A 26,095-nucleotide genomic window follows, 5' to 3' on the forward strand; every position below is an offset into this window, starting at 1 on the left:
AGGTCAGAAATTAGGTTTAAAAAGGCAGTAATACACGCAGATATGAACAAAAATTAACAAATTCTTCCTGTGAGATAAAAACCAGATGAGCTTGTGGTCACATTCTGTCAGGAATAAAACACATTTGATCCCGGCTGAAGCTGCAGGTCATTTACAGCGTTTAAAGCAAACAAAATGCTTCCGTTATTAATCATTTATGGTGATGTGCGTCGATGCTTCTGCAGACACATAATATTCAGTGAGCATTCCTTTTTGAGCTGCTCATTTAACACGTTTTTGTGCCACAACTTATTCATCTTGAACTGTAGTTAAACGAAAAACTAACTGATGAATCTGTTGAGATGTTCAATACCCTGAAAGTCATCATTTGTGCTTCCAGGAAACAAATAAAGAAGGAAAAGTGAAAACAGGTTTATGTGATAAAGTAAAGCCGGTGAGTCTGTTCGAGTACGATTGAACTTACATCATGTTCAGTCTGCAGCACGAGCCCCAAAAACCTGAACAGAAACCAGAGAATGGAGCTCGGCTTGGTCTAATTACTGGACAAGAAAAGGCTGAAATGATGAGTTTGATTTCTGTCAGTTTGAGACTAAACTAGAACCACAAAGATCTAACCTGACAGTCATGGATTTAGATACTTTTTCTGTTTGTGTCTTAATTCAGTTCAGTTTTAAACTGAGTAACAATCCACGAGAAGGAAAGGACGGCTGCCAGAAAACAGTAGGTCTCATTTGTTTGCTGTGAAAGTCAGAGCTGAAGGGCAGGAAGCCACATGCGTCCGCGGTGAGCTGAGGAACCCACTGAAGCCTGATATTTACATACGCTTCCCTCAACGTCTGGCCTTCCTCACATCGTCGTTCCCACTGACGGTCCGGAGGGAAATCTGGAGGCAGCGCCGACATCTGAGCCGAGAATGCAAGCAGCAGCGAGTTTATTCCATGAATAATATCACTCATGATAAATCCTGGAGTATGAGAAGTTCTAACAACTTACAATGCGGCCTGGAGAAGAAAAAGTGACTGTAAACGTAGTAAAAAACATCTTTATTCATTCTCAGAAGATAAAAGACTCATACAAGGTACCTTCCAGGAGATTCAAAGACATGTCAACACTGAGGTTTACCTTCTGAAATGACCACAGACACTTTCACTGCAGAATGAAATGAAAAGACAGACCGAAAACAATCGATTTCACAAACCAGAGCAGCAAATAAACAGATCCCAGTTCAGTCATGCGACAGATGAGATGCTCAGTACGAGCTTCTCTCCGAACACAGGTAACAGAAACGGACTCTGCTTTAATAAAGTGGGACCGTAACCAACTTTATTTAATACATTTATTAACGGGGGATAAATGCAGTTGTCTGTAGTTTGAAGTTGATGGAGCGCTCCATCTTTTTTTGGTGTTTGAATAGAAAATGGATGTTCAAATATCAGACAGCAACAACCTGAAATTTGGGTAAAAAAGGTACCAACGCAGTCACAGCCGGTTGATAAACCCACATCAAAAACTTCAAAACTACTTTTAGGAGTCAGTTACTGGTTGCTATGCTGATTCCCACCTTTTTAAAAAAGAAAAGAAAATCAGTCAGTTACTGGTTGCTATGGAGATTCCCACCTTTAAAAAAAAAAAAAAAAGCAGGCAGTTACTGGTTGCTATGGTGATTCCCGCCTTTTTCAGGGAGCAGAGGGGAGCACACAGCACAACAGCGTAGCGTTGACAAAAAACAGAATCTCAAGCAAACACTCGCTGTGGGAAAACTACAAGTTGGATTTTAAAGATTCTTGAACTGTTAGCAACAGAATCTCGGTCTGGATTATCTTTATTAATCTGCTGTGTTTTATATAGTTTTTATGGCAGGTTAAAGCGACCCCTCACCTCCAAATCTGACGAGAAAACTGAGGTCAAATAGAATGGGAGTGAATTAGAGTTTGGGGGTGGGGGTGGCTCTGTGATCTGGGGGCATTTGAGATTTAAAAAATAAAAATTAAAAAAAAAAAGATCAATCCTTCCATAATGAAATGCATTGGGTAAAAAAGGACAAAAATGCCCACTTTTTTTAAGGATTATTGTAAACAGAAAGGCGTGAAAATAGTTTGAACCATTTAAATTAAAATTTTCATGGGAATTTAGACTGCAAATCAAACAAAAACTGATTTTTAAAAACTGTAAAAAGACATGAACTGATTGAGAAAGTCCAACTTCTCGTGACCCCTCAAAAATTTAAATGGTATCCACACAGGACTGAGTTTTCTCGTTGATTTCAGCAAAAATCCCCTTAAACTCAATGGGGAATAAAAAAAGAAAGTATTATTTTGTGTTTTCTCAATGTTCAGGAATAAAATAAATCAATTGTATGGAAAAAACTGGCAGAATAAGAAAACTAACACCGGTACCCTTAATTGCACTAATGTGTTTATGTATACAAACGTTAGCTAAAAAACACTAAGAAATTGCTCATGCCTGTTGAATTACAGCCATGTTTTAATGTTTAGACATCCATTAACTGGTTAAAAAAAGTTTTCACTATTTCAATCGAGATTTTGTCAGAAATTCACTGTTAAAAATCAATAAATTGTGATTAAATAAAGTTGTATCCTGGTTATAAACCTCTTATGAACAGTCAGCACCAGATAAACAGCTAAACAAACAATAAACTCAGTGACTGACCGGCGTATTCCCAGATATGACCTCACAGTTGTTTTTTCTTCTTCCAGCTTGGTTTCCTGTTAGAACTACTTCTTCCACTGAATTAAAACCATTACCAACGTAGCCTATAGCGCCCCCTCTGGTGAAACCACACAGCCGAGTTTATTAACCACTGATTGAAACGTGTTTTTTTTCTGTGATTTTCCAAATATCCCCACAGATAAACTTTGCTGGTGAATGAAAACTCCACTCATGACCAAGTTAAGCAAAGAAAGTCCTAACAGACTGATGGATAACAGCAGCTTCATAAAAGGTGAGGTGCCCTCTGAACCCCGACCTTTACGGTGGTCGAGAGGGACCAAAAGTCACACACAAACAAAGACATCAAATTAATCATAAAAACTAAAACAGATTAACACAAACACTGCATCCCGTAACATGTCGTCACCTCACAGGAATAAATCTAAGATTTCCATTTCAAACAAAAGTTTAATCTCTACACGGCACCTGAAGTCCTGACTGGTGATATTTTTCCATCTTGGGTGCAAAATATATAGAATTACCAGTTAGAACTTCTGTGCCTTTTTAGACTATAATAAAAACAAAAATGAGAGTTTTTCATTTTTCGATTTTCTGTTCGACACGAAGCTGAAACTGAGCGCTGTGATTGGTTGGTTTATGGTGTCATCACAGAGAAACAAGATTTCCTTTTCTTTTGATTCAGGAAAGCGCTGAGCGCTTCACGCCTTTGTTTAAAGTCTGAGTAAATCAGAGATATGCAAAGATGCAAAATGTTAAATGTGTTGTATGGTTGCTTAAAACAAAGATGCACCATCTGACTTACTGGCCTGAAAACTTCATCATTTCCAACTTTAACCACTGACAAAGTGAAGCACCAGACCCAGAATTCTTTTCGCCATCTAAAGAAGTGAACCGCTTAAATATAATGACGCCTGAAAGGGGAGAATCCTGCTTTGTTGAATAGTTTTAATTCATTTTCTGTTCAGGGTTTTTAGGGCTGGTCTGAAATCAGAGAAAAAGCTTTTAAAACAGGTCTACTGTGGTTCATAAACCTCAAACTAGCCAACTTGGTGCCTTCGGGACAGGAATGCATCTTCCTGGCCTGTAAGAATCTGTACAACTTGGGCTGTTTACTTTAACTGCAGAGGAATCCTGAGATGAAGACAAACTGAATACATTTTCATAAAGAGTGAACCATGGTCGATACAGATGGTATGTGCACATACTTATCGTTACATAATTAAGTTAGTGAAGAGCTGACAGGAGTAACTACAGTTAGATGATGCTCAGTTCGTTTTGTGATGGAGAGTTGAGGATCATCACTGACATCCGGCCCATTTTTATTGGACACATTTGGGGTTAATGGAAACCAAGGTAAACCGTAGCCCTGCAGATGCAGATGTGAGTGAGGTTCAGTTGAGCTGATCTGATAATCTTATACATATCAGAACAAAACAATTCTCACCTTCCTGATACTCTGAAACCAGCTTTAATTTAGCTTTAAATTGAATTAAAACCGATTATTTTAATCACTGAAGTCCAACTGAGTGGTTAATAACGTTCTATTCTGTGATGTGAAAAACTTCTGCTTTACTCAGAGTTTAAATATTGAGGTTCGTCACGCCTGCATCGGTGAGTTTTATCCAACTTCATTTACTTTCCAGTTTCTACATAAAAAGAAGTTACATCTTACGACTGATTCATCTCCAGCTTCCCGCCCTCTGCTCTGTTATTGCATCTTGGTAAAGTACACAAACGTTCCTCTTTTCCTTAAACGCAGTGAGTTTTACTTAAATATGTGAATATTTCTTTAGTTTCTGTCTGCCATGATGCAGATTCCCTCATTAAACATGAAAACCCACAGGGCTTCTGTACTCGCACTGAGATCTGATGCTGAAAAATATGTCGTCCCTTTACATTTTTCATCAAAAAAATATATATATATATATCAGCTTGTATATACATTATTTAATTACTTGTAAATGTTAGACTCTTAAAAAAATGCACCGACCATGATGAGATTTTTTTCTTTAAAAATAGAAAAGCAAACAGCAGTAAAATGTGAAATAAATAGATAAGTTAAATGTTTGTTCAGGATGGACAACATGCTCAGTAGTTTGAAAAAACACAAACACAAGTAAAGTTCTGGTGTGTTTGCGTCAGCCGGACCGTCTGAATTAAAACCGATATCGACGCCAAACCTGGTCTTAGTGTCGTTGCCGTAGAAACGCTGGACGGCCTCGGCTGCGTGAGCCGGGTCGGAGTTCAGGATGAAGGAAAAGTCAGGTTAGTGGTTCAGGCAGGATGATCGATGATGCTGCAGAACAGAGTTAAGGCCTGGGTGAGTGAGTGTATCGTCAGGTCTACATCTGCTCCACCGGCGCTCCGTCTTCTTTGGGAGGAGGCTCCAAGTGGATGGGAATGACGGCGGCTGGCTTCTTCACGCTGGGTGTAAAAGGAAGGAAGAGAAGGACAGAGGTTAAAAAATAAGATTTGGTGTAATATTGGCTTCTTCTTCTGTGGTACATGCATTTCCCAACATGATGAGACCCTCTGCGACAGCATTTAACTGGTTTGAATCCTAATCACACATCTGATCAGAAACAAATGGCAGATGGAGTTCCTCAGGGTTCAATTCTGGGGCTTCTTTTGTTTTTTTTTTTAAATTCAACATTAAAACGCTCCAGATTTTACATTAGACACACAGATCTACATACAGCCAGGGGATTATAATCCTCAGCACCAGTCCGTCAGTATCATGACGCTGTGATGCCCGATGTAGGTTAGGACATCCAGGATCCAAGTTTTAGAGCCAATTTAGACTAAATTCAAAGCAATGTTATGTAACTGAAGGAGACTCTGTGTTGTATTCACTTCTTTAACATGAAATATTTCTCCATTTTATCCATTTCAGGCGAAACAAAGACTGAAGCCAGTCCAGCGCACCGCAGTCAGTAAATATCGGCGGCGATGACGCTGTGCTGGAGGCGGGGTCAGGACGGCGGGTCATCTGATGCATAGTGACCCCGAGATTCAAGGCTGATATCATGGTTTAATGTTTTTACTGAGGTTTAAAGGTGTGTGCACTGCATTCTGCTTGTAAATATCTGGTCAAACACACGTTATCCGAGCATCACTTACGAGTACGGGGAGATTGGCACGGCCACAACCAGGACATGGTTCCTCTTCCTGAAGAGCCGCCAGAGGCCTCTGTGGTATCCTCGAACATCCAGGTCCCAAACATGCAGGCACTGCCAGAAAACACCACAAACTTTCTAATTCTGATGGTTTCTGGAACCAAAACTTCACTGAGCCCCGTGAGCAGCAGGAGCGAACCGTACCTTGGCGAGTTCGGTCCAAGTGGACGTGTCCGTTTCAGACTCCATCTTTATGAACATGACGTAGATCTTCCCCTCAGAGTCCGGCAGGAACGAGTCCTCACAGGGGTTCTTTGAGTGGTCCAGCACCTCTGCTTCTCTGGATCACACAAACACACCGAGAGCTGTGATAGCTGCTAACAACAGAGAGTTCTACGGGCTCTGAGGCTCATCACTCACCTCAGCAGGTTCTGGATCTCCACTTCATAAGCATCTTTCTTCAAACTGTGAAACAAAAACAGCACAGGTGTCAGAGTGCTGCAGAGTTTCTGTTCAGGGAGCAGCTCAAATCAGCCGTGCACACACCTGTCGACGCTCTTCAGCTGCACGTTGGGGACAGTGTTGAACTTGTGCTTCTTGAAATAAACCTCCTGCAGCACAGAGGATGATGAATTAACTACGAATCAGAGACCATCTGCATGTTTTCAGCAACACATCGAAGTCAGAGAAGAAATTCAGACAGTTTGAACTGAACATATTTCATGTTTTAAGCTTCATTCATTTGTTAATATTCATCCGACTGTTTATTATCTGCTCAGTCCCCAGTCAGCTGGTTATTTCTGCATCTTCTGAGAGACTCTCTGCGAGTATCGCATGTAGTTTTCTCTCTAAATCTTAAATAAGGAGCTCGGTCTTTTTGTTTACTCAGCACACCTGAAGTTATCGCTTCAGGCTTCTGTTAAATATGTAGCTTGTTGTAAATAAATAGAGAGGAACCTGACGGGGTTAATATCTGTTTTTTGGTAACAGGAAATTAAACTCTCCACCTTCAAGATGAAATCTAAAAAACTAAACAAGGACCGGGTATCGGGCTCCCTGCTGGAGGCCATTCAGTCCTTGAGTGAGAGCTTGTTTGGTCGTTGTTGGACAGAATATTCAGGCATGGACGATGGGAGCTTGATGTGATCCTGCAGACCTCAAGCAGGCACTGAGGTGGTTTACAGCCAGGATCAGAACCAGAGCCTCCATTTCTGAGGCCATCGTTCTTCAATGGAAAAGAGTGGATGTCCCAATCTGAGTTGGAAGTGAGTCGCTGCCTCAAGTTGAGGAAGTGAAGCACTAAAAGGCTTCTGTCCCAACTGTGTCCCTCCGTTGGTCCCAGGATGGTCGTCTAGCAGCTCCTACACCACGCCTAAGACAATCCAAACTCTGTTCATGTGTCGTCCCACGATGGTGGAATGAGCTACCGAGCGCTACCAGAACAGGGGCGTCCCTGTCTATCTTCAAGAAGCTCCTGAAAACCCAGCTCTTCAGAGAGCATCTCCTATCCCAGCACTTACCTTGTACTTCCCTCCCCCCTCTATCTCTGCACTTTATCTTTCTGCACTTCCTTCTATGCCTGCACCCTATCTCTACTCTGTCCCCTCTGACAGAGTCGGACTCCTGGGTTCCTTCTATGGAGCTTATTGTTAGCTTTTTATAAAGCTGTTATATCTTCATTTGTAAGTGGCTTTGGATAAAAGCTTCTGATAAATACAGAAACAGAAAAGTCTGGTTCATGAACGGGGGGCAGGACGAAGAGGGATATTGGACCAGCGTCTGCAGTGATGAGGCTGTTTAACTCGTCTGTCTGTGAGAGAGCTGAAAAAAACTGATCTCATCAATACAAGACTCTCTGATGTTCGTGAGGAACCTGTTTGGAAAACTTTGGAGCATCTTGTGAGCTTTGAGTCGTGTTAACTTGCAGGGAAAAACCTCAGTGTGTCTTGGACAACTTTCCAGGTCTTACATGGAAATATCCGTTCATATTGAGGCCGATGATGCCAAAGTGGTACGAGCGGGACACATCAGGGATGATGCACTCTCTGCCTTTCCTCTGCTCCGGCATTCGCATCCACATGTCCCAGTCCCACAGCTACAACACACGAAACACAAGAAACACAAGAAACACACCGCCGTCAGACCAACTCGGGGCACTTCTGACAAAACAAAAACTTCTGCAACACATTCAGATTTATATGAAGCCACAGAAATCACTGCAAGGTAAAAACTGCAGCTGCATTCAAGCCAATAACGAGCATGAGGAACCAGGCTGCGTTAACTGTTCTGTCCATCAGGGGGCAGCAGAACGAGCTGAAAACCAACAGAAACAAAGCTGAACCGAGATAAAATGAGCTCCATCCAGCAGACAGGAAGTTAACCACCTGTAAACATCCACAAACACCGATTTAAAGTTCTGACGGAGGAGAACTGCACCTTCTCCGGCGTCGGCCATTTTGGCTCCAGTTCGTCCTTGTAGATGCTCTTCTTCAGCACCCAGCCCAGGCCGGGCATGCTCTCCACCCTGTAGAGCAGGGCCGGGTCCTCCGCTGTGTGCTCGTAGCCCTGTTCAACAACAGCCGTCACATGAAGGTTCTCTGAGCACATCGAGTCTACCTCAAAGCTAAAAAGCTGCTAAAAATACAGGCGGAAACACAGTAAACATATAAAAGACTCGAACAAACAGAACAGTTCTTGTGGGCTGATGGTAAACAACACTCTGCAGGTAATGGGGCGGGTTATTGTTAAGAATCTCACGATTCGATATCAATCGATACTATCGAACCTGGCGCCAGTTTGTAGGATCTGGCGAGTTGCGTTTGTTTTGAATCCGCGGATTTAGCGATGAGTTGCTGCAGATTTCGCAGGCTTGTCTTGTTGCTGCAGTATTTCAGAACCAGCAAAGTTTGCACAACACTTTACTTTTATCTCTTTCCTGTGTCCCAGGTTTACACAAAATTAATCCACACGTCTGCCTTCAGGTTTGAAGGTGCTAGCTTAACGCTGCTGCTACTCACGCCAGTCGCCATATTGTTATGGTTTGGTCTGGTGCAGCATGAATCACACGAGGGTGTTGCTCACAGCGCCCCCCACTGGCCAGGAGTTTGAATCTTTAAAACCTGGCGCCAGTTTGTATGATCTGGTGAGTTGCGTTTGTTTTGAATCTGCAGATTTAGCGATGAGTTGCTGCAGATTTCGCAGGTTTGTCGTGTTGCTGCAGTATTTCAGAACCAGCAAAGTTTGCACAACACCTCACTTTTATCTCTTTCCTGTGTCCCAGGTTTACACAAAATTAATCCACACGTCTGCCTTCAGGTTTGAAGGTGCTAGCTTAACGCTGCTGCTACTCACGCCAGTCGCCATATTGTTATAGTTTGGTCCAGTGTCCGTACAGCATGAATCACACGAGGGTGTTGCTCACAGCGCCCCCCACTGGCCAGGGGGTAGAATTGATTCAGAAGATTGCTGAATTGATATTGAATTGCAGGAAAAGAATTGCGATGCATTGCTGAATCGATATTTTTACCCACCCCCAGCAGGTAAGATGGAGTTTGGGCATTCAGGGTTTTAGTTTGTGGTAAGAAGGATTCAGAGGGTCGGTTGGACGTTAAAACCTCCCACACCCATCAGACAACTGATGAAACCTGAAAAACATCTTAACAGAGTAGCTCCTGACACCCTCTCACATCTAAACACAAAGTCACTGAGTTTAAAGTCGCAGACTGAAGATTTTCACAATCTACGTGAAACAAGACTAAAGACTTCTGATGATATTAAACATGTTTGATTCTGATGTGAGAAATACCGCCTTAAAACAGCCTGGACTGGGTTTTATTACCACCAAACCACCGAGATCACAGGAGCGCTCCGACTCTGGAAAACAACTTTGAAATCGCTTGAGAAATCGTGTGCTGTACGACCAGCGAAAGATGGCGTTTTATTCCTCAAAACCAGAGAATTTGGCTAATTTCTTGCTCTTTGGCTCCCCCTACAGTCAGGAGATGTAACATAACTTAACTCCATCTGAGCCCTGCACAACCCAAAGTTTCAGCCTCTGGGAGCTCGAGGTCAGTTTAAAGGCCCAGAAATGTGCGTCTCAAGTCAGTGAACTTCAAAATGAGTTGGGTGATTCTCACGAAATTGCATTTTGACGTGTCTGTAAGGATTTGATCGACTAAACTACTAAAACAATCAAACTTTTGTATCATATATAAAACTATGGTATGTACTAATTGTAGGACTACTGTTGTCATTGCATTTGATGGATTACTCTATATTTTATGACAACATTTCAACCTTAAAGTTCATTACCGTAACGGGCTTTTATTTTTTATCTTAAACCCAAAATTATCACAATACATCCCCATAATTTAATATACATATAAATAGCCAGTTAACCCAGTTAATTGAGACCCTGCTTAATACTAATAAGAGAAAAAAAAAAATAGCAAAATTGACCTAAATTTGTTTTTGCAAAGGTTAGGACAGTTTCAGGCCCAGAAATGTGCGTCTCACTTCAAAATGAGTCAAAGATTTCTCCAGTGATGCTTTAAATGGCAAAAGCTGGTCAAAGAAAAGTTGCACAGGAAGCTAAGTACGTTTGGACAGAGCAATGATTCTCAACATGGACGTTACAGCCTTCTGAGGCATAGCATGGTGCGATAAAGAGTTTTAATCGTGAATATACGTGTGAACTGCAGTCACCTGGTCGTTCCAGGCTGAGATGCAGTACAGACTGTCGTCTTCATCCAGCAGGTGGATGGTCTGACTCAGGAAACTGCCAGAAACACAAAGAAGGAACAGGATTAACGACACTGGCAGTAAACTGTGGACAACTTCCTTTCAGCGATGCGGAACTGAGGCTAACTTAACTGGACTCTGCAGATATCCAGCTGATGTTCGGTGAAACTGAACTGAGGACATGACTGTAGAAGAGCAGCGATTATACTCATAAACCAAAGAAAACCCTCCTGTTTTGCTTTCACTGCTCTCCAAACGAAAGCCTGAAGTAAACTCACATCAGTGGAGGCTGCTTCGAAGCTATTTGAAGTTGGAGATTCAAACAGATCGACGGAAAAAGGAGCTGAGAGCAGAAAGTCAAACAAAGGAAGGCTGGAGAGTCCAGCAGATCTGAGAGCAGCTGTGGATCTGCTGCCATCTGGTGGTAAAAGTGTAACATGACAGGGTCTGAGGGCCGGATCAGAGTCCAGAGCCTCAGCTTTAACCTCAGAGATCATAGCAGGACTTTGTCAGAAGGTCGTGTGGATGGTGCATCTGTAGCCATGTTCAGATGCCAGGACTAACCATCAGATACAAACTACACCCTCTATTGAAAGAAAAGGCAGAAAGCAGTGTGTAAAAGTCCTGATCCAGCCCTCATTTCTCTACATATTTCCATGAAAACAGCTGCAGTGATTTGTTGAAACATGTTTAAGATCCAATTTAATAGATATGCCAAGTTTTCAGCTAATAGCTCTTTGGGAATCACCTTGTTGCTGCAGAAATCCTATTTTCTGTCTGTCAAACTGTTTTCTTTGCTGTTTTTCATAGATGCAGCTAAAGAAATGGGAACAAATGATGTGTCTTTGTGACCATGAGCCTAAAGATCCAGTTTAAAATGGCTTCTTTGCTAAGTTGTCTGTTCTGTGTCGACACAACACTGGTTCATCCCTTGAGTTAGGAGCCTTTTTCTGCCTGAAGGGTTCAAAGGTCAGAGTTCAGTGGCTGGATCAGGGCTTCTGACTTTTTGATGCTTCATAGGTCAGAGTTAAAGGGGAACTACGGTATTTTTAAACCTTATTTCTGGCATGAAATACGTTCATCTACTCACCGAGAACAGTTTGGTGAAAGTCTCTAAAATAAGGCATTATTATGATGTCATCCACGCAGCACAGCTCATTCACTCCGGTAAGAACGTCCATCTTACTCAAAGTCGTCGTTCACGTCGTCAAAATCTGATAAATCTCCTGCCATGTTGCACAAAACTATCAGCAGCAAACTCTGTGTGAAGTTAGCCGACTGTCACAGAGCACGGAGTGAATGAGCTGTGCTGCAGGGGGGCGTGTGGATGAAGTGGTCCCAGTAGAGTGCCTGTGTAGAAATCCCTCCGTTAGCTCTCCTATAGCTGCAAGTAGCCACATAACAGCAGCTATGAGCTAACAGAGCTATGAGCTAACAGAGCTATGAGCTAACAGAGCTATGAGCTAACAGAGCTATAGCACAAATCTTAAAGTATTGGTGAAATAAAGACAGATAATGCCTTATTTAGAGGCTGCATCCTCTAAGCCCCGTTCACTCCGTTATATGGATCTCCAGTTATCTAAATATCTTCTGAAGGACGCCGACTTTCACCAAACTGTTCTCAGTGAGTAGATGAACGTATTTCATGCCAGAAATAAGGTTTAAAAATACCGGAGTTCCCCTTTAAGTGGCTGAACAAAGAAAAAACACATTCCTCTGAAAATGCTCAGGAACAAGGACTGAAAATGAGTGAAAAAGCTGAAAATGTCAAAAGAAAAACTGTGAAAGAGCTTCAGAAAGCTGCAGAACTGTTGATCAGGACACTTTAAAAGGTTACAGGAAAGTTTGAAAGAAATGAGGCCGGGTCAGGACTCTGGGTCAGGAGTTTCTTTGAGAATAATCTTTGACTTTTCTCTTGAAATGAGACTGAAACGACCTCTCCTCCTCTCAGGTATCACTGATAGTTTTGTCCTTCATACCTGAAGAAGTCGATGGAGATATCCAGGTCTTCCTCCAGTATGATGGCAAAGTTTGCTTCCTGATAGAATGAAAAGCAACAGATCAGAGCTGCTGACAAGGCCAAACGAAGCATTAATCAGCGAATACGAGCTGAAGGTGAGACTGACCGGGTGAAGGTTGAAGGTTGCAGTCAGACTCGCTTTGTAGTGCTGAGATAAAGACAAGAGACACATTAACGATTATCACCGTGGAAACTCACCCAAACACCCAACGGCTGCCGTTACCTGCGACACTCGGGCGTTCTTGATGCTGATCGGCGTGTGCTGAACCCCCTTCAGTCCAAACAGCTCCACCACATCCATCGGCTCCTGAGTCAAACAGATGTGAACATGTTTCAGTGCACCTCAGAGAGGGTTACGGAGCTCCTGGATGCAGAAAGAACCTTAATTATCGCTGCTCTCGGTCAAGCTGCAAAGAGGAGACGTCTAAGATGCAGAGCAGAACAAAATGGAGGTAAAGGAGGAGGAAGTTTAAAGCACTTCTTCCTTTAATCATCAGGGGAAATGTGAGATCTCTGGAGGATAAAATGGAGCTCGGAGCCCTGATGAGGACACAGCAGGAATATCAGGCAGAGACCTGGCTGCAGGAACAGCTCTAACAGCTCTCTGCTCAGCTTTAAGACTATCTGGGCAGACAGAGACTGCAGACGGAGCGCTAACAGTAAAGGAGGAGGATCACAGAGCTGGTTAACAACAGATGGTGGAATCCTGGACCTGGCTGCAGGAACAACTCTAACAGCTCTCTGCTCAGCTTTAAGACTATCCGGGCAGACAGAGACTGCAGACAGAGCGCTAACAGTAAAGGAGGAGGATCACAGAGCTGGTTAACAACAGATGGTGGAATCCTGGACCTGGCTGCAGGAACAACTCTAACAGCTCTCTGCTCAGCTTTAAGACTATCCGGGCAGACAGAGACTGCAGACAGAGCGCTAACAGTAAAGGAGGAGGATCACAGAGCTGGTTAACAGCAGATGGTGGAATCCTGGACCTGGCTGCAGGAACAACTCTAACAGCTCTCTGCTCAGCTTTAAGACTATCCGGGCAGACAGAGACTGCAGACAGAGCGCTAACAGTAAAGGAGGAGGATCACAGAGCTGGTTATCAACAGATGGTGGAATCCTGGACCTGGCTGCAGGAACAACTCTAACAGCTCTCTGCTCAGCTTTAAGACTATCTGGGCAGACAGAGACTGCAGACGGAGCGCTAACAGTAAAGGAGGAGGATCACAGAGCTGGTTAACAACAGATGGTGGAATCCTGGACCTGGCTGCAGGAACAACTCTAACAGCTCTCTGCTCAGCTTTAAGACTATCCGGGCAGACAGAGACTGCAGACAGAGCGCTAACAGTAAAGGAGGAGGATCACAGAGCTGGTTAACAACAGATGGTGGAATCCTGGACCTGGCTGCAGGAACAACTAACAGCTCTCTGCTCAGCTTTAAGACTATCCGGGCAGACAGAGACTGCAGACAGAGCGCTAACAGTAAAGGAGGAGGATCACAGAGCTGGTTAACAGCAGATGGTGGAATCCTGGACCTGGCTGCAGGAACAACTCTAACAGCTCTCTGCTCAGCTTTAAGACTATCCGGGCAGACAGAGACTGCAGACAGAGCGCTAACAGTAAAGGAGGAGGATCACAGAGCTGGTTAACAGCAGATGGTGGAATCCTGGACCTGGCTGCAGGAACAACTCTAACAGCTCTCTGCTCAGCTTTAAGACTATCCGGGCAGACAGAGACTGCAGACAGAGCGCTAACAGTAAAGGAGGAGGATCACAGAGCTGGTTAACAACAGATGGTGGAATCCTGGACCTGGCTGCAGGAACAACTCTAACAGCTCTCTGCTCAGCTTTAAGACTATCCGGGCAGACAGAGACTGCAGACAGAGCGCTAACAGTAAAGGAGGAGGATCACAGAGCTGGTTAACAACAGATGGTGGAATCCTGGACCTGGCTGCAGGAACAACTCTAACAGCTCTCTGCTCAGCTTTAAGACTATCCGGGCAGACAGAGACTGCAGACAGAGCGCTAACAGTGAAGGAGGAGGATCACAGAGCTGGTTAACAACAGATGGTGGAATCCTGGAGCGTCTCTGCAGCCCAGATGTTGAACTGCTGGCTGTGAGTTTCTGTCCATGTTGTCTGCTGAGAGTTCACCTGAGTTACCTGCTGACGCTGTGTGTGACATCATCAGCTGAGTTGTTGCTAAGCTACAGAAACAACAGCCCAACCTGCTGATGGAGACCTCAGGTTTCACCTTTCAGCTCTGTCATTTATTCTTAATTAAGGGTGTTTTACTCTCTTTCGACCGCTCTGTTGATAAAGAACAGACTCACTTGACTTTGAGCCACATAAATACCGTCTAAGCTTTTTTTTTTTTAAACTAGAAAACCAAAGAATTCTAATATTTTTAATATTCGATGAGGAAATAAAAGCGATCTGATTTGCTAAGTGAGCATGTGAAACCAGACCTCTGTTCCACAAAGATTAAGGCTTTAATAATTAAAAGTGATGAAGGGCACCGTGTCTTCCTGAGGAAAGGAACATTTCTCAGCTTTAATGTTTTTTTAATTTCCCTGTAAAGCATCAATACTTAATGCGTCTCCACAGAAAACCGGTACCTCATAGTATCCATCGATGAAGACGGTGATCATCTGCGGGTTCACGCCGTGAGCTGAAAGAAGCGACCTCAGCATCCTGAAAACACACAGACGGTCAGTCGGTTTGTTTCTGTGGAGCAGAACCGACATCTTTCTTCATCCTGGATGATTCTAAGCAGTTTGGGTTCATACCCCGTTTAAAAAAAGGTTTTATTGTCCTCAGAACCAAGGTGATTAGCTGCAATATGTCACCAACAAAGAAGAGTAAATACTCCCACAGACAACCAATAAAAACCTGAAATCTAACTGCTGCAGGACCGCGTTTTCAGGGCTGGAACCTGAGATTCGGTCCCCAAAACAGAAAGAAACTGTTTTATAAGAAAGACTGAATCAGAACCAGAACTGGAGCCACTTTGGGGGAAAACGGTTCAGGTTCTTTGTTGTCTGCGTTCCCTCCTCACCTGTACAGGTAGTTGGGTCTGTTCCCTGCGATGACGGCCACCGGGACGCCGAAGACGTTACTGTTGTGCAGCTGGAAGAAGAAGAAGATGAAAGATAAAAACAATCAAACAGCAGGCAGAGAATCTGGCCTCCGAGCAGCAGGTAAACTGGGCTCGTCCTGACTGAAGCTCAGACCAAGAAAGGTCAGATTACTCCTCCTGGAGGACGTTTTTTTGGCAGCTTTTTTGCATGAAACAGAAATAAAACACAGATTAATTAACACTTTCAATGCAAATTAAAAGCTGGTTCCATCATTTTTCTTCTCCTTGATCTGACGTTTAAAGCCAGAATCTTCTTATATTACCATCCATCATCTGCTCCTTATCTGAGGGTCGCGGGGGCAGCAGCTTTAACAGAGAAACCCAGGCCTCCCTGTCCCCGGCTACTTCCTCCAGCTCTTCCGGGGGGACCCCGAGGCGTTCCCAGGCCATAGTCTCTCCAACGAGTCCTGGGTCTTCCCCGGGTCTCCTCCCAGTGGGACGGGCCCAGAACACCTCCCCAGGGAGGCGTTCAGGGGGCATCCTAACCAGATGCCACCTCATCTGACTCCTCTCGATGCGGAGGAGCAGCGGTTCTACTCCGAGCCCCTCCCGGATGACTGAGCTTCTCACCCTATCTCTAAGGGAGGCCCAGACACCCTGCAGAGGAAACCCATTTCGGCCGCTTGTATTCGCGATCTCGTTCTTTCGGTCTCTCCCCACAGCTCGGGACCATAGGTGAGGATGGGAACGTAGACTGACCAGTAAATAGAGAGCTTCCCCTTCTGGCTCAGCTCCTTCTTCACATCGACGGGTCGGTGCAGAGCAACACTGCAGACGCTGCACTGATCCGCCGTCAATCTCCCGCTCCATTCGTCCCTCACTGTGAACAAGACCCCGAGATACTTTAACTCCTCCACCTGGGGAAGGATCTCGTTCCCGACCCGGAGAGAGCGTTCCACCCTTTTCTGGCTGAGGACCATAGTCTCAGATTTGGAATCTATACAAATTTTTACAAAAATCACAAACATTCTGTCTAGTGGAAACAAAGTGTTGGGCGAAGCACAGACTATGAAAAGTCAAAAACACAGAGATCTACATGATGATGTCAGCTGCGTTTCACAAACAAACCGGCCGGGGGAGGAACCCCTGGGTTCATTCATCAGAATCAAATTCTTATATTACGAATAATAAAAAGGTTTTGAGTCATATCTCACCGGGTCGGGGTTGAACTCGATGGGCGCCGGGTCTTTGCAGCTGCAGATGCTGCCGTATCCCTCCACCTTGCTGCAGAACAGCTTCCTCCTCCTGTTGAGCTCGGTGTCGGCCCAGTGGCACTCCGCCTCTGCGGGTTGGAAAGGGTCAAAGAAGGCCAAAGTACAACTGAAAGAGGAACCTTTTACTTTCCGTCTGTTTCATACCTTCGGAGGCGGTGAGCTGCACCTCCGTCTTCAGCAAAACCGGGTCGCCCCAGGTGGACAGAGCTGGAGACTTCGAGTGCTTCTCCCCATAAACCTGACCTGGACACGCACACATGCTCATAAATCAACCCGACAAGCTGACTCAAACCCTGATTTTACCGTTTCATTGAAGATAAAACTGTTCTTCGGCCACATGTTGTTACAGATGTGGACAGATGTGTTGGTGCAGCTCAGTGTAGAGGATAAAAGAGCTGTTCTGATTTTAATTTCTAAAGTACGTCACTCTTTAAGTTGGCCCCGCCCCCTCTGCTAAGCCCCGCCCACTCACATCCACCCTGCTGGACGGATGAAGCCAGCTTCTGGTGGAAATGTTCTGCTGTCAGCTGCACTGAGGAGCATGCATCTTCCATCCAGCAGCAGCCTCAGAGGATATAAGAGCCCAGTGGATAAACTATATCTGAGGCTAATGTTCCAGCAGAGTTAGCTAAAGACTGTGAATGTGCAGCAAACACTTTTCATCCCACTGTTTTAACAACTTGGTCCAGTTCAACGCTGGACTGAAGGAACTGAGCCACAAAGAGGATCAGTTCCAACTCTCAGAGCCTGAACTTCAGAGCAGGGAAATGGAAGCATCTGAGAAATAACTCCTCATGGTTTATTTACTGATTTATTTCTTCCTTTAGCAGCAGCTAACGCTAACAGCTTAGCTAATGAAATAACTCCTCATGGTTTATTTACTGATTTATTTCTTCCTTTAGCAGCAGCTAATGCTAACAGCTAACGCTAACAGCTTAGCTAATGAAGATGATGTACACCAACTTCTAAGGAGTTACTGCTGTTCCTTTCTGAAAGATGAACATTATTGTTCCCACATTACTTTGTTAGCTGAAGCTAACGCTAACAGCTTAGCTAATGAAGATGGCGTACACCAACTTCTAAGGAGTTACTGCTGCTCCTTTCTGAAAGATGAACATTATTGTTCCCACATTACTTTGTTAGCTGAAGCTTTCTAGCTGAAAGTTCATCAACAACCTGCTGCAGCCTTGTACACATGCAAGGATGTAAACAAGTGTTGTTAGCCTTAAAATGAAGTTAAATTCAGGTGGAATTGAAGCTCTCTGGTGACTGTTTAGAGACAAAATTCAGTCTGACATCAGACCAACCCAGATCAATTTCAGTTGTTGAGGTTGGAAACAGAATTAGGAATTCAGCCTTTTATCAGCCAGTCACAACAACACGGCAGATTTGACTAAATTAGTTTTGAAACATCATTGGAGAATCTACTGAGGTCTAACTGCTAACTTGCAGCTAACTGCTAACTCGCAGCTAACTGCTAACTTACAGCTAACTGCTAACTTGCAGATAAATGCTAACCTGTTTCCCTCTGGGATCAATACAGTAACTATATATATAGCTGGAGTGTTTCTGTCTGACTGGAGGAACAGCTTCATTAAGTCTGTGTTCCAGTATTAACATTATCGGCATGTTTCTGATAAAGTAATAATAATATATCCAAAATGTTTAAACGCAGTAATTAAAACATGAAACTAACGGAACCAACATCCTGTTGAACTTCTCTGACTCTGGTTCAAACTGATGTAACTTTACAGTTTTGTTTAAAAAAAGAGACAATAAATCACCTTTAAACCAAATCCCAACAACAGTTCTTGGATCTACTTTGATCACCTTGATCTAAAACTCTCCGAATCACAGAATCAGGACAAAACCTCAAACACAAATTCTCCAAAAAGTTTCTTTCCTTCAGTTTTTAATCCATCTGTGATGAGCATTAAAACAGAAGCAACACTTTACCTCCTTTCTTCACCACCAGAGTCCACATGTCCCTCCAGCTGAGGTTGAGCGACACCTGGCTGCCCAGAGTCTTCAGCAGGTTCTTGGCGGCGTCCTTCAGATGGAAAGTTCCCTCGTCCTGCGGGACGGAAACAGGAGAACCCTCCGGTCAGGAGACCCAAACACACACCTGTCTCACACCTGCACAGACCGCCGGCCGTCACTCACCTTTATGGTGAAGATGAGGATTCGACCCCGAGTCACCATGTTGAGGAAGAGGATCATAGCTTCATCCTCGTGGGGGGAGTAGGTGTCAAAAATCCTCTTGGCCATCACATGTCCCTGAATCACAGACAGTGAAGTTTAATTTCTTCTTCTTTACTCAACAAACTTAAAGAGGTTCCATGTATTTATTTATTGAGGAAATTTATTGGAAAAGCTGCTCACAGTTGCCTGGTTGAGAACGATCACATGGACGCCTCGGCCTTGTTCTCGCATGTCGTCCTCCAGGACCTGCAGACAGCAGACGGACTGATTAAAACAAACGTTAGACGACATAAAGGTAACTTCACAATTTAAATGTCTCTGTTCACATATTTCCATAAAAACAGGAAGCAGCTGCAGAGATTCACTGAAACATGATCAGACATGGATCTAAATCCAGAATCTGAGGCAGAAACAGAGTTTTTATCAGTTCTCAGCAGCTTTAAAGTGAATCTCTGGTCTGAGCTCCTTTATTCTCCAACACAGCCTGAACCCTCTGAGACCAGCTTTCTGTCATTTCTTTAAGGAGTCTTCAGGAATAGTTCTCCAGGCTTCTTGAAGGACATCCCAAAGCTCTTCTTTGGATGTGGGCTGCCTTTTGTTCCGTTCTCTGTCAGATGATCCCACACTGCTTCAATAATGTTGAGGTCCGGGCTCTGGGGAGGATTCATCCCTCCATAAGACCTGTTGCCACTGATTTTCAGTCCACTTCTTGTGTCATTTGGCACAGCTCAGCCTTTTCTCCCTGTTTCCCTTCCTTAAGAACGGCTTCTTGACAGCCACCCTTCCATGGAGACCATTTCTGATGAGGCTTGGGCCAACAGTAGATGGATCAGCTGAAGGTCCAGATGCATCTCTCAGGTCCTGTCAGGTCACAGCTGGATTTTTTCCTCTTTCTTAAGGACATCACTTTCAGATCCTGTTCATCTGCTGTAGATAGTTTTTTAGGCCTGACACTTCTTCTTTTGTCCTCCACTTGTCCAGTTTCCTCAAATGTTTTAAGGACACACTGCACACCATGCTGAGATATGCCAAGTTTTCAGCTAATAGCTCTTTGGGAATCACCTTGTTGCTGCAGAAATCCTATTTTCTGTCTGTCAAACTGTGTTTTCTTTGCTGTTTTTCATAGATGCAGCTAAAGAAATGGGAACAAATGATGTGTCTTTGTGACAGGCTGCTGGTAACAAAGTGCCTAAAGATCCAGTTTAAAATGGCTTCTTTGCTAAGTTGTCTGTTCTGTGTCGACACAACACTGGTTCATCCCTTGAGTTAGGAGCCTTTTTTCTGCCTGAAGGGTTCAAAGGTCAGAGTTGAGTGGCTGAACAAAGAAAAAACCTCTGAAAATGCTCAGGAACAAGGACTGAAGATGAGGGAAAAAGCAGAAAAACTGTGAAAGAGCTTCAGAAAGCTGCAGAACTGTTGATCAGGACAGTTTTTGTTGCAGTAATCCGACCTCATGACTCTGTTTATACTGATCAAATAAAAAGTTATTTCAGATTATAGTCAGTAGATACGGTCTGTCACTCACTGTGGTTCCGTCCACTGCCACGTACACCTTGGAGCGGCTGGAGTACACTTCAATGTCCAGGACTTTGCGTCCGTTTGCCGGCCTGCGTGGCGTCTCCATGTTGGGAATCGCATCCTCTGCACCAAAAGAGTCGAAAAGTGAAAGAAAAGTTAAAGTTTTACTCTCAGAAAGAGACTAAATCTTCACTAAACGAGAACTCATGACCCCCCGGAGTCGTTTCTTACCGTATTCTTGAGCTGCTGCATCTTCATCAGCGACTCTTCTCGTGTCCAAGATGAGTTTAATGTTGACGATGACGGTTATGAGGAGAAACAGCACAGCACCGGCCTGCAGGAGGGAAACACTGTTCAAACAGTCCTGTGAGGAAGCTTCCACGTCTCAACCGTCTGTCATCCCTACATGATGCTAAGCTAACTGGCTTTTACAATGGACTCTGTTCAGTATCTTCTCTTTTCTTTGAAATGCTCCCAAACTTTAGACACTTTTCCTCTCTTTCTCCCAACATGTTATCACGACAGTCGCCACTTTATCATTTACTCTTTTTTAAGCTTTCGGTGTGCCGATCTAATCGATTAATCTAATCCAGTGGTTAGGTTTAGGGTTCAGATGGTGGAGGGTCTCCTCCTCGGGTACAAAGTGCAGATCGGGACGTAATTCCCTCGGAACAATGACAAAAAGCATAGTAATAACCCGCCTTAGCGTGCAATAACTACGTCTTTTCATGAGTCCAGACGGTTTCTCCATCAGATCAAGCTGCTACGAACGCATGTGTGACAGTAAAGACCGTCCGTGTGAAACATTGAGGAAACATTTCAGCCCTACTTTGGCAGGAAGGGAAACTACAGCAGAGTGTGTCCTCTCACAGATTACCAGCAGATAGTTGAGCTGATGAAGGATTTCCCTGCTGCCGTGTCATGTTTCCGTCTCATCATGGTTTTCCACTGTGACAGAGTGCATGTACAGGACTGCAGGTTCTGTACGTGTGGAACTCGCGCTCTGATTACTGAGGCAGTTTGTGGTTAAACCAGTTAACCAAGGCTCAGCAAGATTCTACTTTATTTTCCCTGGCGGCACAAAGGCCTGAAGGGAGACTTCTCCAAAGAGAGGTTAGATGTGTTCGACCTTTAGCTAAGAAGCTAAAAAGTCTTCAGAGAAGCTGAGAAACCTGACAGCTGCAGGAATACCACCTTTAGAGAATGATCAGGGCCGAGCTGCATCTGAGGCGTTATCATCACTGAAGGTGATCCAGAAGAAGGAGAAAGCATGACCCTCGCTGGTGTTCCACCTGATCCAGAAACAGAACAAGAACCTTCCTCTGGATCCACTTCAGGAGATGAAAACCTTCCAGACATGGTCCCTGTAAGTCCGGCTGAATTCTCTGCTCAGACGCTGTCTTTAAGCTGCTTTAACAGTGATTCTGTCAGATGAGGCTGTGGTTATAGCATCAGGATTTTAAACTGTGAGTTTGGGCCAGAGGAGAATCTCCATCAGTCCCATCAGGACCGAAGGTCCAAGTCGGTCCTTTCTGGAAAGTGTGCTGCTGTTGTTCTGCGTCCAAGAGGCTTTATGCCAGATTTATGGACCAATCACAGACTGTGTTCACAAGCCGTTAACCAATCAGAATCGTAAGGTCTTAATGGTTTGAGTTGAGCTCAAAAAGTTCCTCCAAAGGAAGCAAAGTTTGGCAGCGCGACACGAGGTGAAACAGGACTTTCTGACAGAGCTGCTCTGCTCCAGTCAGCAGAATGAAGCCATTTTCTCCATTAAAAGGCACAACAGACAGTTTGAACTCTGCTATAAAAGCAGTTCAGAGCCTGGAAGCAATCAGCCTGAGACGAATGTTTCTCATACCTGAACGAACGCAGCACAACGTTTAGAACTGGAAGGTTTTAACAAGCAGAGAACGAACCGACTCGCTGCTAAAGGTTAATATTCTGAGTTTCAGCCTCTCATCAGTGAGATCAGTCCAGATGCTTTCAGGCACCAACTGTCATCAAAGCTCCCGGAAGACATTTACTGCCAAGAGTCGCTAAATAAAAACAATTTAATTCCACTGAAAGAATCTAAATCTCACGTAATAAACGGGCTGCACAAATTAATTCACTTTTAATCTCGATTTTGACTTTCAACGATTAAACAAACTCATTTGTCTCATATTTAAAAGCAAACCCAGGTGCTGACCAGCTGCCTGTGAGCCAATCACAGCAAGTTTGGACGAGTGGAGACAGAACCCAAAGAGCTGGTTCTGTTGGCTGGAAACACTTTGGACTGAATCCAGCCGCAGATCAGCTGCAGAGTTACTGAAGCATCTGAAAACAAACTGCAGGAAGGCCAAGAAAAACCGTCCGATGGCCGCGAACCGAACGGTCCGACGCCAACCGGCACCGTCCGATGGCTGCGAACCGAACGGTCCAACACCAACCGGCACCGACCGATGGCTGAGAACCGAACGGTCCGACGCCAACCGGCACCGTCCGATGGCTGCGAACCGAACGGTCCAACCCCAACCGGCACCGATCGATGGCTGAGAACCGAACGGTCCGACGCCAACCGGCACCGACCGATGGCTGCGAACCTAACGGTCCAACGCCAACCGGCACCGACCGATGGCTGAGAACCGAACGGTCCAACACCAACCGGCACCGACTGCGTTTCCTGCAGCTTTGAATCATTCAAACAGGCAGAGAAAGCAGAGTCCTGCTGGTTCTGTTAGAAGCTTTTATGCTCAGAGACGCTCTGAGTTTATCTGGATCAGCAGTCTGGTTCTGATGGGAAGAAGCAGGACTGCAGCTCAGTGTGGCTGGAAGCAGAGTTCTGCTCACAGAACAGGAGGAAACTGTGTGTGTAAATAATGAAAACTGATAGAAGATGGTGGTGATTCATCATCCTGGAGCTCCATGATCAGTGGTTCTGGTCTGAGAAGTTTACAGTGTTTTAAAAGGCTGTTTTTTAACGGTGTGTCTGAGCAGAAGATGGAGGTTTGTTCTCATAAATTTCTCTTTGTTCAAACTCTCTGAACCCTGTCTGAGGAGGCCGTGTGACGTCATCACTGCGCTGCTTGTTTATCTCTTTCTGGGCTGTTTTTCACCCAGTTTCAGGCTTTTTTTTCACTATCCGACAACAGAAACGGAGACATACCAGGATCAGAGCAGCTTTGTTGGGGGTTCGGCTGAGCTACGGACCTGACAGAACCGGCGGACCGTCCTCTTGTTGGTCAGTTTGTACTTCCAGGTGAGGTACCAGCTCCGCTGCTGCCGCGGGATGAAAGGCTTGGCTCGGGGGTTCGGGGTCCAGGTCTCCATCCCGGACGCGGAGTTCAGACCCTCCGCCTGCCCTCCTCCACCTGGGACACGCGCTGCTCCACCAAAGCACAGCCCACGGGCGTCACATCATCACCTGGGAAAAACACACGGATAAAGTTCAGGTAACCCCCGCGCGCACCTGCAACCCGCGGGCTGTCTGACGGCCTCCAGCCGCTCACAGAAACTCACCGGGCCGTCAGAAAGTTGGAGTCATCGTTTAAAAGTCGGAGACAGAGATAAAATCCGGGAGAGCAGCTCAGTAACGCTGCTACATGTTACCTGAGTTTCTGTCGCACAGGAAATCGCCTCAGCACGCTCTTCTTCTTCTGCTGCTGCTTCTTTTTCTTCTTCTTCATCGCATTTCCGGTTCAGCGCTTTGCTGCCACCCAGCGGTGAGACTCAGTCAAACCAAGTTTATCTTTATGTTGCTCAAAGTGCTGAATAAGCATCATTAAATACAATTAACTGATTTAAATCAATGAATAAAAACAATGGCTTTAAAAAAAGAAGAAAATATCATTTAAAGCATTGTAAAAACATAACAGAATCGGCTTTAATGGCCAGGTATGTGCATACATACGAGGAATTTGACTCCAGTTGGCTTTGCTCTCTGCACACACATAAAAGATACAGCCTATGTACAGTAAGGAAGAGAAAAACTAAATAATAAAAATAATTAAGTACCAATATTTAAGGGGAACAGTAGTGTAATGACAGTTGTATTATCATGAAAGAGTGTATTTGGCTTTATAACGGAAGAAGATGATTATATTTACACAAATACAGTGTGAATATGTTAATAAATAGTCTTGAATACAGGCAAAGAGATACAGTTATTACACAGTGAATGTTCTGAGACTATAGTGAGTTCATCAAAGGGAAGAAACTGTTCTTATGTTGGGATGTTTTGGTGTACAACGCTCTGTAACGCCTGCCTGAGAGAAGGAACTGGATGGATGGATGGATAATAGATGGATGGATGGATTGATATTTGAATCGATAGGTTAGAGGCCAGGATAGGTGCGATATGTTCATTTGTCAGGAGTCAGGAGCCGGTCGGCGGCATTCTGAACTAGATGCAACTTCAACAACAGTGCAGGGTCTACACCCAAGTACAAGTACAAGTAGTTTCAGAAGTCCAGTCTAGCAGCGATAAAAGCATGAGTGACTTCAAAGTCAAAGTCAAAGTAGCTTTAATGTCAATTAAAGAAAAGGTTTCACCTGCTCTGATCTGCAGATCAAATTTAAAAAGAAATTAAACAGTCAATTCCAAGGTTTTAACACAGATGGCCTCCTTAAACCAAGAAGTCCAGTTGCCCTCTTAAGATTACCATGACCTGGATGATGGAGAATCTACACCAACTTCATGTCACATACAATCTATTCCGGTCATCAGCGTGTAAGAAAACTCTAACCTAACCCGAAAACTGTGAGATTATGAAGACTCATGAACTGCTAAAGTGGGATAACGTGGTTAAATACACTGACTCTGTTTAGGTTTCTAACATTTTTCATGGTCTAACTCCACCTCCACTGCAAGAGGAGTGTTAAAACAAAGAGGTAGGAACTAAGAAACCCGGTCCTCTTTATACCCTAAGGTTACCATCCGGTTTCTATAAGGAACGTCCAGACATACGGGTGCCATGTTTTCTATGAACCTGCTGGTGTCATATATCACAATGTTGGTCAATCAAAGGTCAGTCAGGTGTGGCTCAATCACTATCAATGATGTTAATGTTGAATATCAAATAGCAAAATCTTTCCTTTGTGGACATTTTCTTAAGCTGAAAAACATTTAAACAACATTTCAAATCTCTTGGCAGAGATTTTCACGTCTTAATCTCAGGTTTTTTAATTCGTACCTGAGCCCTGATTCTAACCTTCAGCTCTTCACACACTAACAGAAAAAGCTTCATCTCAAGCAGAGACACTAATCTAATAAAAAACTGTGGACTGTCTGGAAATATCTCCTTTTTAAAGTCTGTAACTCAAAATTAAACACAGCCAAACGATGCTAAACGACCAGCAAATTGGACATATCCAGAACTACTTCTCACACAACAGATGAAATTAAATGGTTTGAGGTTGAAGTAAAGGGTTTTCTTTAAAATCATCACAGGCTCTGTGAGGAAAGACCCCAAAATGATGAGG

At 44.2% G+C, this 26,095-nt stretch overlaps 1 protein-coding gene across 2 annotated transcripts; it reads right to left on the reverse strand.

Moving 5' to 3' along the window:
• Window positions 1–1,028: 1,028 nt before the first annotated feature.
• On the reverse strand, window positions 1,029–24,286 carry pomgnt1 (protein O-linked mannose N-acetylglucosaminyltransferase 1 (beta 1,2-)). 2 transcript variants are annotated; one of them, XM_072388840.1, is made up of 22 exons: window positions 24,134–24,286; window positions 23,825–24,038; window positions 20,867–20,969; window positions 20,643–20,758; window positions 19,298–19,363; window positions 19,079–19,192; window positions 18,872–18,989; window positions 17,060–17,158; window positions 16,856–16,983; window positions 15,621–15,691; window positions 15,181–15,256; window positions 12,791–12,874; window positions 12,674–12,715; window positions 12,527–12,585; window positions 10,512–10,584; window positions 8,244–8,372; window positions 7,777–7,902; window positions 6,354–6,418; window positions 6,228–6,272; window positions 6,012–6,147; window positions 5,812–5,921; window positions 1,029–5,115 (listed from the first exon to the last, which is right to left on the reverse strand). In XM_072388840.1, exons 2-22 carry the CDS (start codon window positions 23,942–23,944, stop codon window positions 5,034–5,036), a joined length of 1,962 nt encoding a protein of 653 aa, XP_072244941.1. In that variant the 5' UTR covers window positions 23,945–24,038; window positions 24,134–24,286; the 3' UTR covers window positions 1,029–5,033. The 2 variants fall into 2 exon arrangements, with proteins under 2 accessions (XP_072244941.1, XP_072244942.1); XM_072388841.1 differs by having other exon boundaries at window positions 24,224–24,275.
• Between the last annotated feature and the right edge of the window lie 1,809 nt (window positions 24,287–26,095).

This window comes from Leuresthes tenuis, unplaced genomic scaffold, assembly GCF_036924035.1.
Source record: "Leuresthes tenuis unplaced genomic scaffold, fLeuTen1.0.hap1 SCAF_7, whole genome shotgun sequence".
In the NCBI taxonomy this organism is placed as follows: Eukaryota; Metazoa; Chordata; class Actinopteri; order Atheriniformes; family Atherinopsidae; genus Leuresthes; species Leuresthes tenuis.